The sequence below is a fragment of the Nyctibius grandis genome, chromosome 5, assembly GCF_013368605.1.
Source record: "Nyctibius grandis isolate bNycGra1 chromosome 5, bNycGra1.pri, whole genome shotgun sequence".
In the NCBI taxonomy this organism is placed as follows: Eukaryota; Metazoa; Chordata; class Aves; order Nyctibiiformes; family Nyctibiidae; genus Nyctibius; species Nyctibius grandis.
In genome coordinates, this window is record NC_090662.1 from 3,358,759 (window position 1) to 3,374,802 (window position 16,044).

General features: G+C 47.5%; 1 protein-coding gene across 1 annotated transcript in view; it reads left to right on the forward strand.

Moving 5' to 3' along the window:
* Positions 1-16,044, forward strand: part of PLXNA4 (plexin A4) — a 511,402-nt gene that overhangs the window by 40,785 nt on the left and 454,573 nt on the right. The window contains exon 3 of the mRNA XM_068400326.1: positions 15,328-15,510. Coding sequence (XP_068256427.1) covers positions 15,328-15,510 — 183 coding nt within the window. The remainder of the gene's footprint in view (positions 1-15,327; positions 15,511-16,044) is intronic.

Here is a 16,044-nt window from a genome sequence, read left to right on the forward strand (position 1 = left end):
CAAAGAATTTCTTCCTAAGATCTCATCTAAATCTCCCTTCTTTCAGTTTAAAACTGTTCCCCCTCGTTCTATCACTACTTGCCCTTGTAAAAAGCCCCTCTCCAGCTTTCCTGTAGCCCCTTCAGGTACTGGAAGGTGCTAGAAGGTCTCCCCGGAGCCTTCTCTTCTCCAGGCTCAACAGCCCCAACTCTCTCAGCCTGTCTCCAGAGCAGAGGTGCTCCAGCCCTCTGAGCATCTTCGTTGCCTCCTCTGGACTCGCTCCAACAGCTCCGTGTCCTTCTTCTGTTGAGGGCCCCAGAGCTGGACGCAGCACTGCAGGGGGTGTCTCACGAGAGCGGAGCAGAGGGGCAGAATCCCCTCCCTTGCCCTGCTGGCCACGCTGCTGGGGATGCAGCCCAGGACACAGTTGGCTTTCTGGGCTGCAAGTGCATATTGCCGGCTCACGGTGAGCTTCTCGTCAACCATCACCCTCAAGTTCTTCTCCTCAGGGCTGGTCCCAACATAACATAAGACTTCCCCCCCTCCCCGAAATAAGCATGTTTCTCTATTTATCAAAATTGTATGGAAACGTGGGTCCCCATTATACTGGGTAGGATAATACAGATGTTGACAGCGTCCATCCTGAAGACTGGCCAGTGTGAAGGTGGAGATGAGAAAGGCTGTTGTACCTACAGACAGATGTCCAAATCTCATCTGACCATATTTCTGCCCCAGACACTTCCAGCCTGGCGTCTGCATGCCTGTGCTCGTGTGGGACATGTGTTTGCTGTAAATTTGCTTGAGAGGCATTTTATTAGCACTGACCCAGTCTCTGGGTAACATGACAACAGCTTTGGGACAAAGAGCGGTGTTTGCAGAGCCAGTGTGGCCCTGGATGGGTAGATATGTCCAAGTTCAGGATGGAGCTGGGGACCTGGGTGTCTTGCACACATTTACCTCCAAACTGTCCTTCTCTTCAGCTCTTTGTTGCACAGATAAATGTCAGTAAGTGGATGAACGTGGCTTGCTGAGATGCAGACCTTTGTTGCATCTGTGTCCTGCAGATAACTACATAATACATAGGACCTAACATCATCCCTGTTCCACCAGCACCCAGTTGCTTCAGGTTAGGAGCTAGTAAACATTGCAGCCCTGATGTTTTCTGCTTTATGGTGCAGATTCTAATAATATTTAAAATATTTAAAGAAGTACTTGAAACACAAGACAGGCAAGACACCCAGATATGGATGCAACTGAATGGTAGCACTGCAGAAAGACAAAGACCTCTGTTTCCTCCATGCAGGATTGTAGCTGGCATAGCTGCTAGAGCATGTGGGTGACATTAGATCAGTAGGAACAACATCGTATTTTCCCTGTTTCAATATCATTACCCCGTCGTTGTCAGTGTTCCAAAATATAATACGATTTGTTCAGCTGATTTGTCCTGTAAACAAGCGATATTAGCCAGGCGCGTATTTAGACACTCAGAGAAAGTGGGAGAGGCAGAGCGAGGGAGCGTGCAGAAGGGAATAATAAAAATGTACTCCTCCTAATGAGGGAATGACCCAGCGCTTATCAAGGGGTTGGGGCTGTTAGTCAGAATCCTGCGCCAAGAAACACAGGGTAATTGTAACGGTGTCCCTGCTTCCGAGGGCCGGTGGCAGCCGTCACAGAATCACAGAATCGTTTTGGTTGGAAAGGACCTTTAAGACCATCGAGTTCAACCACTAACCCAGCACTGCCAAGCCCACCACTAACCCATGTCCCTTAGCACCACATCTATCATGGCTTTTAAATCCCTCCAGGGATGGGGACTCCACTACTGCCCTGGGCAGCCAGTTCCAATGCCTGATCAGCCTTTCTGTGAAGAAATTGCCCCTGATCTCAAATCTAAACCTCCCCTGGCATAACTTGAGGCTGTTTGCTCTCGTCCTATCGCTTGTTACCTGGGAGAAGAGACTAGCACCCTCCTCGCTACAACAGCCATCCACTTGCACAGTCCTGCTTTCAGATGCAGGAGGAGTTTGAGCTTAATGGCTTGAGTGAATTTATACTCAGCTGACACAAGTGCTCTGAATTCCTTGAGTACCGAGATCTGCACAGATAGAGGCAGCAAGTGGCAGATTTTTCTTTTCAGGGCTCGAGTGCTTTAGTTTTTTGTTTAAACTGATAACCAGGCTCCTTTAAATTCATTTTCTGTGAGATGGTGATAGGACCAGACGCAACTCGGTTCTCCCTGATAGAGATGCGCAGCCCTGGAGCTCGGCACGACTCTCCATTATATGGTGAGCAAGTCGGGGCCTCTCGCACCCAGCCGAGCTCTCTCAGTTTCCCCATGCTGAAGAGCAGCAGCACATACATGTCGTTCATTATGCACTTAGCTTACCTTTGCAGGACCGTGGTGAGGCTTAATTAATGCTTTTAAGCGACTCTGGGATCTCCGGGTGAAGGTGTTGCTTGCATGCAAAGCAGCGTTGTTGTTTAATTTATATAACACGTGGCACTTTGCAGCCCAAATGATAATTTTGTCTATGTAACAAAATAATAATTATAGTAATTGTGATTCAGTGGAGAAACCCTGGTGGTGCCGGCATAGGGGAGGCAGCTGGACTCTATCCGGCAAGGTGCTGGTGTGCGTCACTGGAATAGGAATGAGGGGTGCTGGCAGCTGCCAGAAACTCTCCAGAAATGCTGGTTTAACCATTCTGCTGCCACAAAGCATTGGGAGATAATGGGACAGGCACGTTGTCTGTGAAAGGGAGGACAGGTCAGCAAGAGAAGGCTCCTACACCTTTCAACGTTGCATGTGTCCAACGGAGGGCTACGAGGATGAGTAAGGGACTGGAACACCTGCCTTATGAGGAAAGGTTGAGAGACCTGGGGCTTTTTAGTCTGGAGAAGAGAAGACTGAGAGGGGATCTGATTGATGTGTACAGATAGATGAGGGCTGGGTGTCAAGAGGAAAGGCGCAACCTCTTTTCACTTGTGCCCTGCGACAGGAGAAGGGGCAATAGATGCAAGCTAGAGCACAGGCAGTTCAACCTCAACATGAGGAAGAACTTCTTTACCGTAAGGGTTACAGAGCACTGGAACAGGGTCCCCAGAGAGGTTGTGGAGTCTCCTTCTCTGGAGACTTTCAAGACCCGTCTGGATGCGTTCCTGTGTAACCTGCCCTAGATTGGTCCTGCTCTGGCAGGGAAGTTGGACTCAATGATCTCCAGAGGTCCCTTCCAACCCCTAACATTCTATGATTCTATGATTCTATGCAACAGACAGCAACGATATTGTTGTGGAGACTTTAGAAGAGCCCTGCAGTGTGGCTGTTGTGTCCATCTGGTGAAGATGGACACGAGAGTTTGCAGCTTGGGAAAGGGAATGTCTTTGTTAGGTGTCTCTATTGCATGGACATGCCTGAGAGAAACCCATGTTACCGCAAGGATGCTCAGGATGACGGAGCACAGCTGACAGAGGACAGAGCTCCAGTCTCTTCTTACACCTCTCTCATCACTGCAGTTGGTGTTTCCAGGAATTTGTTATGTAGACAGCCTTTGGCTGATCATGGAAATGCGACAACCTTTAGGATAAAATGCAGCAGCTGGCAAGCACTTCTCCTTCTCTCAAAGGTGTGTTTGTCCCTACACAGAAAACCTTTTTCACCTAAGATTTTTTCTCTCTGGGACTCTTACTCCCCATCTCAGCTACAGCAACACCAGGGGAAGTCAGTGCTACTGTGTTTCAGGTGCGTAACACAGCTTTGCTGCTAGAATATGTTCTTACAGAAGAGGTCTAGCAGCTTATTCGATCAATACTTCACTTTTGAAAAATCCCTAAATGCTTATTTACCCAATAGACCATGGCGGTTTCAAAGGCAGAGTCTCCACACTCAATAATCTCTTTTTTTTGGGGTGTGAAAAATTTTAAGTGAATTTTTTAAAGCTCACGGAAAACACTGAGTTGAGAGCCACAGAGATCATATTCCTCTGTTTACCCTTCAGTGCCTCATCCATATGATCCTCCAGACTCTGAGCCAGCAAGGGGAAGGTCATGGGACTGCAGAATTCAGCTTCCTTTTACAGTCACACTTGCTGCTCTTCAGATCCCATCCATCCTTCTTGTTTGTAGGTGCAGTTGCCACCTGTGAGGGGATGAACCTCAGTGATCACACACCTCGTGGATCTGATTTTCACCCCGGCTGCATGACTTGGTGTGCTAATGCTGCGATTTGGAATTGTAATGATGGAAATTTTTTTGAGAGGGTGGAAATGACATATGCAAAGTGGAGATTTGGCTGACATAGCGATGGTGTTTGGGATATGGGATTTGAAGACCTCCATAAATGGAAGTGTTTGTACTATCTCAGTCTGACGCTCTGCATTGCTGCTGGAGGTACTGCCCCTCTTCCCTGCCTATATCAGACTCTTGAGGTCTAACCGAGGCACTTGAATTACCACTTAAGTTCACAGAATCACAGAATCACAGAATGAATCAGGTTGGAAGAGACCTCTGGGATCATCAAGTCCAACCATTGCCCTGACACCACCATGTCAACTAGACCATGGCACTAAGTTGCAATATCCAAACTCAGAGAGTGTAAATATCCCACTGGAACATCTTGCCAGGTTATCTGAGTCTGTTCTGCACCTTGCCTTGTTTATCGTGACGTAGTATGACTGCTTCTCCTTGCAGACACTTGGAGGTGAAGTTGGCACAGGAGCTGAGGGATATGGTGAAGCTGGTATCAGTACACCATCTGCCAGTAACACTGATTCGTTAACCTGCTGGTGTTTCAGGCTGGATCCTTAATTGCATCTTCACTTGTAATGATAGGAGTGTCTTCTCTGCAAGTGACCAAGCAGCAAGTATTTTGTTTTGCTGAGGATGGTATTGCACACTTGATATCTGTGACGTGCTTCACTGGATAGTCAGTCTTGGACTTACTTTCACAGAGGCGTGAACTGTTTCCCTCTGATAGCCCTGTGCTGCTTCCAGAGCAGAAATGCTGCTGACCAGTCGCAGAATCACAGAATCAATCAGGTTGGAAGAGACCTCTGGGCTCATCGAGTCCAACCATTGCCCTGACACCACCATGTCAACTAGACCATGGCACTAAGTGCCACGTCCAGTCTTTTCTTAAACATATTCAGAGATGGTGACTCCACCACCTCCCTGGGCAGCCCATGCCAATAGTAAGGCAACGTGCATAGCAGAAGTGGGAACAAGAGTTTGAGAACAAACCATGGGCTGAAAAGCATTTGCAATTGCCTCTCACTAGCTCTGTGGCTGTGACAGAGTCAGCAACACTGAAGGCTGTGGTCTGCTTCTCCAGGGTCTACAGCAGGAAATAAGAAAAGCAAACTTACAGCCAGTATTGCTTAAATTTTGTAATATTGGGGTCAAGAAAATTTTTAAGGGTTCTCTAACCAATGTACATTGTACACATCTTTTGGCACAATAATCATTCAGAAAGTCAGGACTTAGAGGGAGCTAAATTTACAGCAATAATTACTTCTTACTAATAATCAGCCAGCTCTGCTGAGCAAAAGGCCTGAAGACTGAAGAAACCTGTTGGTCTCCATAAGAAAGGCAGCCTCCTCTTCAGGAAATTGCAAATTTTACGACTTGGAGGTACTTGTTAGAGACTGTTGGGAAGCCTTATGCTCACAGCATAGCAGGAACATAAATACAGGCATAAAAAGTCTGTACTACATTAAGATTCTGCAGCACTCTGGAAACTTGACACCAGTCCTTGAACTGATGCTTAAACTACAGACTTGAAAAACCAAACGCCTGTACCAGTTCCAGTCAATTTGAGTAACTTTCCCCCCTGTTCTTGCGTTCCTGAATTATGTTTGAATGAAAACCTCTTAGCATAGTGGGTGTAATTTCCCTGTAATTGGTAAAGTTACTGTAACTGCACTGTCATTTGTATATGGTGACATGTAATTGCACGGTAACCATTGCTGTGGTTGCACAAGTGAAAAGCAGTGTGCAATTATAATGTATTTCCAAATGCTGGCTCTTTATCCAGCTTCCATTATATCACAGAGCACCCTGGGGAAACAGTCCTGGGTATTTTTGTGTGTCATTACACTGCAGGCTAACTGCTGAAGAGTGGGTGGGTTGGTGATCTATGCTATCTTTGGTTGGTGGCTCAAAGGTCCCATCTTGTAGTCCACAAAATCTCCCTGTGGCTTTGAATTGCAGATGACAAAGGTCTACAGCCATTGATGTGCACCGGGCAAGCCCGCAGCCTTTTGCTGACCCGCTGTCAGGAATGCATGTGATGAGGAGGGCAGTAACGGGCATCAAATTATGTGAATGATGTGGCATAAGGTGAAAGTCAGAGGGGCTGTCTCCATCCTGCACTAGGACCTCACAGCTAGACACAGCCAATGGGCTGAAATGTGATGGTTCTGCCGAAGTTCACAGCACAGATTGTGGGGAGAAGGTCAGATGAACCAAAGACTCCTGGTCTCAGAGGAGTCAGAAGAGAGACTTGGAGGCAGCATGGCCAGCAGCAGAGACACTGCAGGAGGTCAGAGGCAGAGCCAATCCAGGTTAAAGGAAGGCAATGTACTAATACCAGGGGTAGGCAAACCAACATCTAATCAGATGTTCACCAAGCAGTGAAGCCCATGCTGGTACCATCAAGAGGCCATGCACAGGCAAACAGTAGAAGCACAAGCCCTGAGTACCATGCTGCTGCTGTTGGAGTTTAAAGACCTGTGGTTTGCAGGGGGATGGTTTCCATCATTTGAAACTCTGCTGAGTGGGGATTTATGGTTCACCCCTGCACCAGGTGATCTAGACCCTAAATTTCCTAACTTGTACCTCTTCAGGTACCGTGAATTTCCTGGTGACAGGTTTTCCTAAGGCTTCCATCTCTCTAGATTTTTAAATATCCTATTGAGTAGGTTACATACCCACCCTCACCCTCAGTCCTTGCAGTCAGGAAGGAAAGAAGATCTTGCAGACAGGTGACGAAAAAGACCTTGGATATCTCCTTGCAAAGACTCAAAAACATATTACTGTTGATTTCTTACTGCTGTTGGCTCCCTGGCCCTGCTGGCAGCACAGACAGCCATAACGTATGCGTTCCCTCCATCGTCTGGGGTAGCCAAGCCTGAGATAACACCAGTGAGAAGCCAAGTACCTGCCACCGTATGAAGACAGGGCTGTTAGGTATTAGCTGTAAATCAAAGGCGAGACTTGGCCATGGGGACAGCCTTTGTCCCCAGTGAGTCTGTGGAATGGCTTTGGAGCCTGCTGAGATATCTGGAAAAAGGCCCTGGTGCTTTGATTGGGGAGGAAGATTTCATCAGAGTCAAAGCAAGGAGGAACGAGGGATGGCTAATCCTTTATCGAAGCTTTTCCCAAAATATGGATTAGGCTGCATTTGATTATCAGGGGCTGTTTCAGAGGCAAATAGCTAAAGCAGATGTTTAAGGGACAATTGCAGTTTATTATGAGCACTGTTTGCACTGGCTCCCTAATATCTGGTGCTTCAGCAGTTTGTGCAATGCCAAAGCACTTGCTTCTGCTGGGGATTCAGATGAGGACGGGGAAGGAGGTGTTTGTAATAGGAGCTCTAACCCTTCTGCTGAGTTTGGGGGTTTTTGGGGCTCAGCAAATCCTTAGGGGACTGAGCCAGCACCAACCTTGTAAAACCATCCTCTCCAGGAGGGCTTGGATGTGTTAATTATTTATTTGATAGGCTTAATCCTGGAGAAGGCAAATGCCTGCCAGAATCCTCCTGTAAATCAGGCCCATTCTTTTGCACATCCTTCCTATTTCACTGGTGAGTGTGACACTTGGCCACGGTGTCACGGCTGCAGACAAACCCTCTGGTTGCTGATGCAGAGAGCGACAGCAGGAGCAGATCTCAGGCTCTCACCAGCTGGCTCCCTCCTGCACACCAGCCCAAGATGGAGAGGCACTCAGTGGGACTCGGGAGGGCATTTATGCCCTGGGAGCTGCCAATCGTTCTCACATGAAGATATTTCGGATATGTAGAGCACCTTATAAACCTGTGTTTAGCAGCTTTCCTGGGGCAGAGGGTGGTGAGTAACATTCCCGGGACGATGAACTGATTGACTCCAGGCAGCATCTCAACCGCAAGGTCCCCCTTCCCTTCCGAGTTACCTACAGACTGTGCTGTGAATTTCTGGGTTAGATATTTAACTGCTCAGGATGCAGGGATTGCTGATCCTATTCCTGTCTCTTTAGATCTTCCCTTTGCCCCTCCCTGATATCCCAGCTGGTGCGGCAGCAGTGTTGCAAGCAGAGTGAATTCATGTCCTCACCTCCGCTTTCATTCTGGAAAGTTGTTAACGTGAAATTGCCAAGCAGAGAAGCTCCAGAGAGTTTAACGCGGCTACTTTATATTGCTGCTAGGAGTGTCTGGAATTGAAAATAAACCTGTGCTTGCAACTCCTGACCCTTTCATCATAAATCCAAACTTCCTTACGTGCTTCTCTTTGCTGAAGAAGATGACTGTATTTCTCTCTTTACAAAGGCGTGTGTGCAGCTGAGAGCCACAGCTGCACAGAAGCCGGGTGATGTTTATTTGTAGGGTTTTGCTTGCTGCCATTTTTTTTGGAGATGATCCCCAGAGGAAATAACCCAAATACGTTAAACGAAAATAGTTTTCATATGGTGTGTTGCTTGCTGGCCTTGCTCCTATTCTTGGCGGACGGTTCTCCACATTGCAAACCACAACCCTGCGATTGCTTCTCTGGCACCCACCCAACAGCATGTGAGTGATCAGTGCCTTATCTGCCCTCACACACCACTTTGCATGTCTCAGAGACTAGGGTGTGCTGTGATGGTCCTAGATCCCATCTGAACTGTGTCATGTAAGAGAAAGCGCTGATTTCACTCTTCAACCTTGCCGTGGTGCTTGGATCATAGAATGGTGTGGGTTGGAAGAGACCTTTAAAGGTCATCTAGTCCAACCCCTGCAGCGAGCAGGGACATCTTCAACTGGATCAGGTTGCTCAGAGCCCCGTCCAGCCTGATCTGGAATGTTGCCAGGGATGGGGCATCTACCACTTCTCTGGGCAACCTGTGCCAGTGTCTCAACGCCTTCAACATAAAAAATTTCTTCCTTATCTCTAGTTTGAATCTACCTTCTTTTAGTTTAGAATCATTACCTCTTGTCCTGTTGCTACAGGCTCTACTAAAAAGTCTGTCCCCATCTTTCTTATAAGCCCTTCTTATATGTTCTTCTGTAAATAATCTCAAGGAAATAAGATGAAATAAATGGGCTTAAATTTAGTTTCGTGTCTGTATGGGGGACAATCTTGATATTAGCACCATAAAGGCTAGGTCTGAATTCGGCTGGAGCTGAGCCCAGTCTGATGGGGGAGGAACTAACCTATGGCAATTAGATTAATTAAGTCTCAACAGGTTGGAGATGTGCTGCAGATCAGCCACTGGTTATTGTGCTTGGTGCTGGGATATCTGGGTCTATATCCTCTTAGGGTTTTGCAGGAGGATGGGAGCTTACTCTGGTTATGTGAGGTCTTACATACATCTACAGCAATCATATACTCTAGCTAACACATCCTAGCCATTGATAGAGTGTGTTAGAGAGGGCTCAATGCCATATCCTTACAGCCATGCAAACTCAGACCTGGCTGGAGAGCAAGCAGAAGTAGTTTATATCTTCCCTGCAAAACAGCATAGGCAGCTCCTGCCAGAGATTCGAGGTCCTGGGTTATGCAGAAAGGCAGACCAGATGATTGCATGGGTCCCTTCTGCTGTCCAAGTGCTTCAGCTGGAGTAGTTGGTTTTGGCTGTGCTGCAGGGAGGGGAGTGTGTGGGAGGCTGTGCTACACCAAGGAGGATGCCTCTGGCCATGCCAGCTCTGCTTGATTGCTGTCATTTCACTGCTTGTCAGTGTAATTTCCTGTTGTTTGAGATGGAGCTTCATACGCTGCACCCTAGGTAAGATGTCTGCTGGCACTATTAAGCTTTTCATCCTCTTAGTGGTGAAGAAAGCTGTTTCCCATTTCTTGTTTTCCTTTGAAATGATGGCAAAGCAGAACTTTCTTCTCTTGCCCCTCTTTCTGCCATTTGTAGAAGGTTTGGGAATTTCTTGCTTTCAGTCTGAAATGATTTGTTTCTCAGCCTGTCAGGCAAACACTTCAAGTGAGACCCATACACAGTTTTATTATGCCTCGAAACACAGATCATGGTAATTTGAGAGTCTGAGAGTTTCCGTTCAAACTGGGCCTGACTTCAAGATCTAGTTTATTCTCAGATCCTACATCCATAGGATGATTCAGGTTGGAAGGGACCTCAAGAGGTCATATAGTTCAGCCTCCTGTTCAAAGCATGATACATCTTAATGTTAGATGCTTAGGCTGAGCGAATTATCTCAAGTCCTTTTGTCTCTATCAGAAGGTGATTCAGTGCATTACAAGTTTGGTTGGATGGCTTGCTCTCTGACATAACTCCTTTCCTCTGTTGATTATGCAAGTAGTTTGGATGACCACTGTAGGCTACTTACTAAGATTTCACATGGCTAAAGCTAAGTGAGATGGATCCAGGTTGGATACGATGATCCTTAGGGTCCCTTCCAACCTGGTATTCTATGATCCAACACCAGGTGATGTGTCTGGTAGTGAACTGGTGAACAGAAAGCTTGTCACACTGCATCAGACCAACACACCGCTCCTCTCGTTATCTCATCTCTGACAGTCAGTGTCTCATATCTCGCAGAAAGATACGGGTAGTGTCGCTGCTTCAAATACATTTGTACTTCCCGAGTAATCAAGCTGAAGTTTTTCCATCCTGACCTATGTAATGAAGCTGTGTGTGTTCTCATTATCCGCAGAAACACTCAGCTTTTGCAAGTCATGGTGTCAGCAGGGGTGTCCTGCGTCTCTGAAGTGTGGTCATCAGCTTGGTGGTACGAGACCTCAGATGAATTTGGCCTTTGGATCTGGGATGCAGATTTATTGTAGACTTTGTGCTGGCATTGTAGACTAGCAACATCCTGTCTGCTGCTCATGGAGGCTGTTGATCTGATCTGTAATTGCTCTTTGAGCTGGTGTTTTAGTTCTGAAAGGGCAGTCCACAAACATTAATGACTTGAGGGCCAGAGCTCAGGCTAGCTATTCCTTATTAATGGCTGTTTGAATTCCTCATAGGTTTTATGTGTTTATAAATACATTTAGGATACATTATTCTTCCATTCAGTAAGACCATCTGTAATTATTCCCTGTAATTGCTGGGCGAGGATAAAATGAATCAACTCTCAGGCTTTTACTACTCGTGAACTCAAATAAAGAGCAGCACGTATTCTAGCCATGCTTCCAGGAAGATGTGAGCTCAGACAAAGAAAATTGTCACTGTCCTTTATTACTGATATATGAAAACTAGGCAACCTTCCTGTACAATCAAGTATTGCCTTTCTAGGCCTTAGTCCAGCAAAACATTTTGAGCAGATGCTTAACTCCAAATCTGCAAGTGGTCCCAGTGAAGTTAATAAAGTCTAAGTGCTTTGGCAGCTGTGTACTGTGATATTTGGAGCTTCATCTTTATTTGACTTATTCTGTGGAGATCTTCATATTGGCAACCTGCATTAGCCTCACCCACCGCCCAGAGGGTGCCTTAGGGTAGAGGAGTTGTCTGTGCTGCTCTGCTGCTGCACTTCTGCAGCTGCCTGAAGGCCAAAGAAACACCCTCAGGGATAACTAGACACTATGTGCGTTCATATGCGAGGATCCCGGCTGTACCGGGGGTCCCGTACCCGGGGCCTCCCGAGCAGCAGCCTCGGGGCCTCCCGAGCAGCAGCCCTGAGGCCCGGCTGGACGCGGAAGTTCGCGGCAGCCAATCAGGCGAGGAGGGAGCGTGGCCGGGGGCACCGCAGGAGACTTGAAGGGCCCCTGAGGGAGCGCGCGGCGGGGTGCGGCGGGGTGGGCAGGCAGGGCCCTGCACACCGCCTGCAGGCCCACATCCCCGGCGAGGGCTTCAGGCCCCTGCCATAAAGGTGTGCGCTCACTTCAGAGCCAGGCGTTTCTACAGAGAAGGCCACTGGGAAGGCTGATGCTTTCACCCAGAGGGAGGCAGTAAGGAAAGAGGCTTCAGTACAGGCGGTAGACCGCGACCCTTCCCCAGGTGAAAAGGTAAGTGTCTGCTTGAGGTGTGCACGGGTTCAGAATCACAGAATGTCAGGGATTGTAAGGGACCTCGAAAGATCATCTAGTCCAATCCCCCTGCCGGGGCAGGATTGCCTAGACCATATCACACAGGAACGCGTCCAGGCGGGTTTTGAATGTCTCCAGAGAAGGAGACTCCACAACCTCTCTGGGCAGCCTGTGCCAGTGTTCGGTCACCCTCACCGTAAAGAAGTTTTCCCTCATATTTATGTGGAACCTCCTGTGTTCCAGCTTGCACCCATTGCCCCTTGTCCCGTCAATGGATGTCACTGAGAAGAGCCTGGCTCCATCCTCATGACACTTGCCCTTTACATATTTATAAACATTAATGAGGTCCCCCCTCAGTCTCCTCTTCTCCAAGCTAAAGAGACCCAGCTCCCTCAGCCTCTCCTCAGAAGGGAGATGTTCCACCCCCTTAATCATCTTGGTGGCTCTGTGCTGGACTCTCTCTAGCAGTTCCCTGTCCTTCTTGAACTGAGGGGCCCAGAACTGGACACAATATTCCAGATGCGGCCTCACCAGGTCAGAGTAGAGGGGGAGGAGAACCTCTCTTGACCTGCTAATCACACCCCTTCTAATACACCCCATGTATTAGAAGAAGGGTTGATGATCTGTTACATGAGGTGGCTGAGTTGAAGGAAACAGTTAGAAGGCTGTGCAGTATTAGAGGAGCTGAAGCAGAGGTAGATAGGTGGTATCAGCACCATGCCCCCTTAGAAGGCACCACTAAGAAAGAGGCTCCTTGGACCCTGGTGACCCACAAAAGCAAGACTCTGCCTCAGTCTCCACCCTCTGGTATCACAACCAAAACCAGATATGAAGTTTTAACAGCTATAGATACCCACGAGCAAGATCCACAAGGTGTAACTGTACCAGCAGCAGACAGTGGATACTGTAAAAAGAAACGATGAGTGCTCGTGGTGGGTGACTCTTTGTTGAGGGGCTCTGAGGCGCCCATCTGCCGGCCTGACAGAGAATCACGAGAGGTGTGCTGCCTTCCAGGCGCCAAGGTGCGAGATATTGCTGAGAGGGTGCCACAACTTGTTAAGAGATCAGACTACTATCCTCTGCTTCTCTTTCATGTGGGCATGAATGACACCACGAGCTGGAATCTGGGTAGGATCAAGGGAGACTACAAAGCCCCGGAGGTGCAAGTGAAGAATATTGGTGCCCAAGTTATCTTCTCCTTCATTTTACCCGTCAGAGGAAAGGGGGCAACCATAAATAGACGTATAATGGAAATCAACTCTGGCTTCGTGGTTGGTGCTGTCGTGAGCATTTTGGCTTTTATGACAATGGGACACTCTTTGACAACTATAACCTGTTAGGGAGGGTGAGGCGGGCTTTAAACTGAGGACTTAGGAGGTGGGGTCCAGAGCGGTAATGCTCATGCCATTGCCTCTATTGGGGGAATAAGCCAGGCCAATCAGAGCAGGGAGAAAGGTTCCTTAGCTGCCTCCCAAGATAGGAACAAGAAGGTCGACCGCCTCCAGGGTATGTATAGATATCACAGATCCTCTTGCGCCTCTCCTGGGAAACCTGCATGCTTGGCTACCTCTCTGAAATGCTTGTATACCAATGCCTGCAGCATGGGGAATAAACAGGAAGAATTGGAGGTCTATGTGAGGTTGTAGGGACATGATCTCATTGCAATTACAGAGTCATGGTGGGATAGCTCTCATGACCGGAGTGCTGTCATGGATGGCTACGTACTTTTTAGGAAGGACAGGTCAGCAAGGCGAGGAGGTGGAGTTGCCCCTTATGTGAGAGAGCAACTGGAATGTATTGAGCTGAGCCTAGGGAAGGATGAAGAACGCGTAGAGAGCCTATGGGTAAGAATTAAGGGGCAGGCTAACACGGGTGATACTGTTGTGGGGGTTTACTACAGGCCACCTGATCAGGAAGAGGAAGTAGATGAGGCCTTCTACAGATAGCTGGAAGTAGCCTTGCGATCGCAGGCCCTAGTTCTCATGGGAGACTTCAATCTCACAGAATCACAGAATCACAGAATGTTAGGGATTGGAAGGGACCTTGAAAGATCATCTAGTCCAATCCCCCTGCCGGGGAAGGATTGCCTAGATCATATCACACAGGAACGCGTCCAGGCGGGTTTTGAATGTCTCCAGAGAAGGAGACTCCACAACCTCTCTGGGCAGCCTGTTCCAGTGTTCAGTCACCCTTACAGTAAAGAAGTTTTTCCTCAAATTTAAGTGGAACCTCCTGTGCTCCAGCTTGCACCCATTGCCCCTTGTCCTGTCAAGGGATGTCACTGAGAAGAGCCTGGCTCCATCCTCATGACACTTGCCCTTTACATATTTATAAACATTAATGAGGTCACCCCTCAGTCTCCTCTTCTCTAAGCTAAAGAGACCCAGCTCCCTCAGCCTCTCCTCATGTCTATCCCCCATATCTGCTGGAAAGACAGATATCTTCTGTCATAGAAGACAGGCCAAAAGTGTGAGAGAAAGACCCAGGACTATATGATTAAACTAACCCAGGAGTGGGGAGTGTGTGCTGCCACCATCTATAGTGTTAATCCTTAGCATGGTCCCTACTGCAGATTTGGCCTGGGCTGACCAGCTCTCTCCCAGACAATGCCTGGACATGCATTGTGCAGGGGATTATAATTTCCAAGATGTAGCCTGAGTGATGCTACAGGATTTGGAGGTGGGAGGGGAGTGGTCATCTAGGTTTCATAGATGTGAGCCTTACTATGGGGTCTCAGGGCAGGCCAGGGTCTATTTTATTTGCCAGTGCAGATTTAGCTCAGTGGTTCTTATTCTGGATCCCATGGGAATCATGTGCATACTTCTTTTTTTTTGACAGAACTAGATATGTTTAAGACATTTTCAGCAGACTTTGTCTTTGATTCCTAGGTCTTGACTGGTAAAACTGACTGGTAAAGCAGTAGGAAAAAGGCTTAACGTAATGTATCCTGCTGGGCTGTCATTCAAGAGAAGCAAGCTTCCAGTTCTCCTTCTGTCTGTAACTCATCATGCAACTTTGGACAAATTTTTTCCACCTCTGTATTTCTCCAGTCCTGCCTTTGTCATTGATTTGTCAGCCTGCATAAATTATAGACATGTTGTGCAATGGTGTCCCTGCTTGGATGGATAATTCCCAAATGGCTAAAGAACAGTGGCTTCCTTTTTTTTTACACTCTTTTTCTTTTTGTTTATAGCTGTTAACAATTGATGACAATTTCTGTGGCCTGGATATGAATGCCCCCTTGGGAGTATCATCCATGGTGCGAGGACTCCCCATTTTCACCGAGGATGGAGACAGAATGACATCTGTGATTGCCTATGTCTACAAGAACCACTCCCTGGCTTTTGTGGGTACCAAGAGTGGGAAGCTCAAGAAGGTAAGACCTAACGTGTTCCTCTAACTCAGATTTTTGTGTTCTTATGAAGTTTTGCAGTGTTGCATTGAGTGTGAGCTTGGTTCTTATCCTAAGGTGCGTCACCTATTTTAAAGTTAGAAAACGTTTCAGTTGGCAAAAACTGTGTTTCAGTGTTGAAGGACAGAGCTGATGTGAGAAAGGAAAAACTCCTTCTTCCAAATTGTTTTCCATCAGCAAATGAATGTTTCTGAAGTCAAACCACAGACCCAGCCACAGACAGACTTGATGCAGTTTACATCTAACAGATTTTTTTGTGTTCAGACCATCTCTAATTAAGCAGTTGATCACAGGGTATCTGTGCATGCTGGAGAAAAACTGACTGTGGCTGAAACTTGTTAAGAAATGGGATTCATGCTCTGGAGATCTTTCTTCAGAGCCATGTGACTGGACTGAGATTTCACCACGAGCCCAGCATGGGATTAGTGGTTGCTCTGTTTAGGTCAGGCTGGGTGCTTGTACTGAAGGAAGAGCATTTTCATCAAAAGTAAGCTGTGT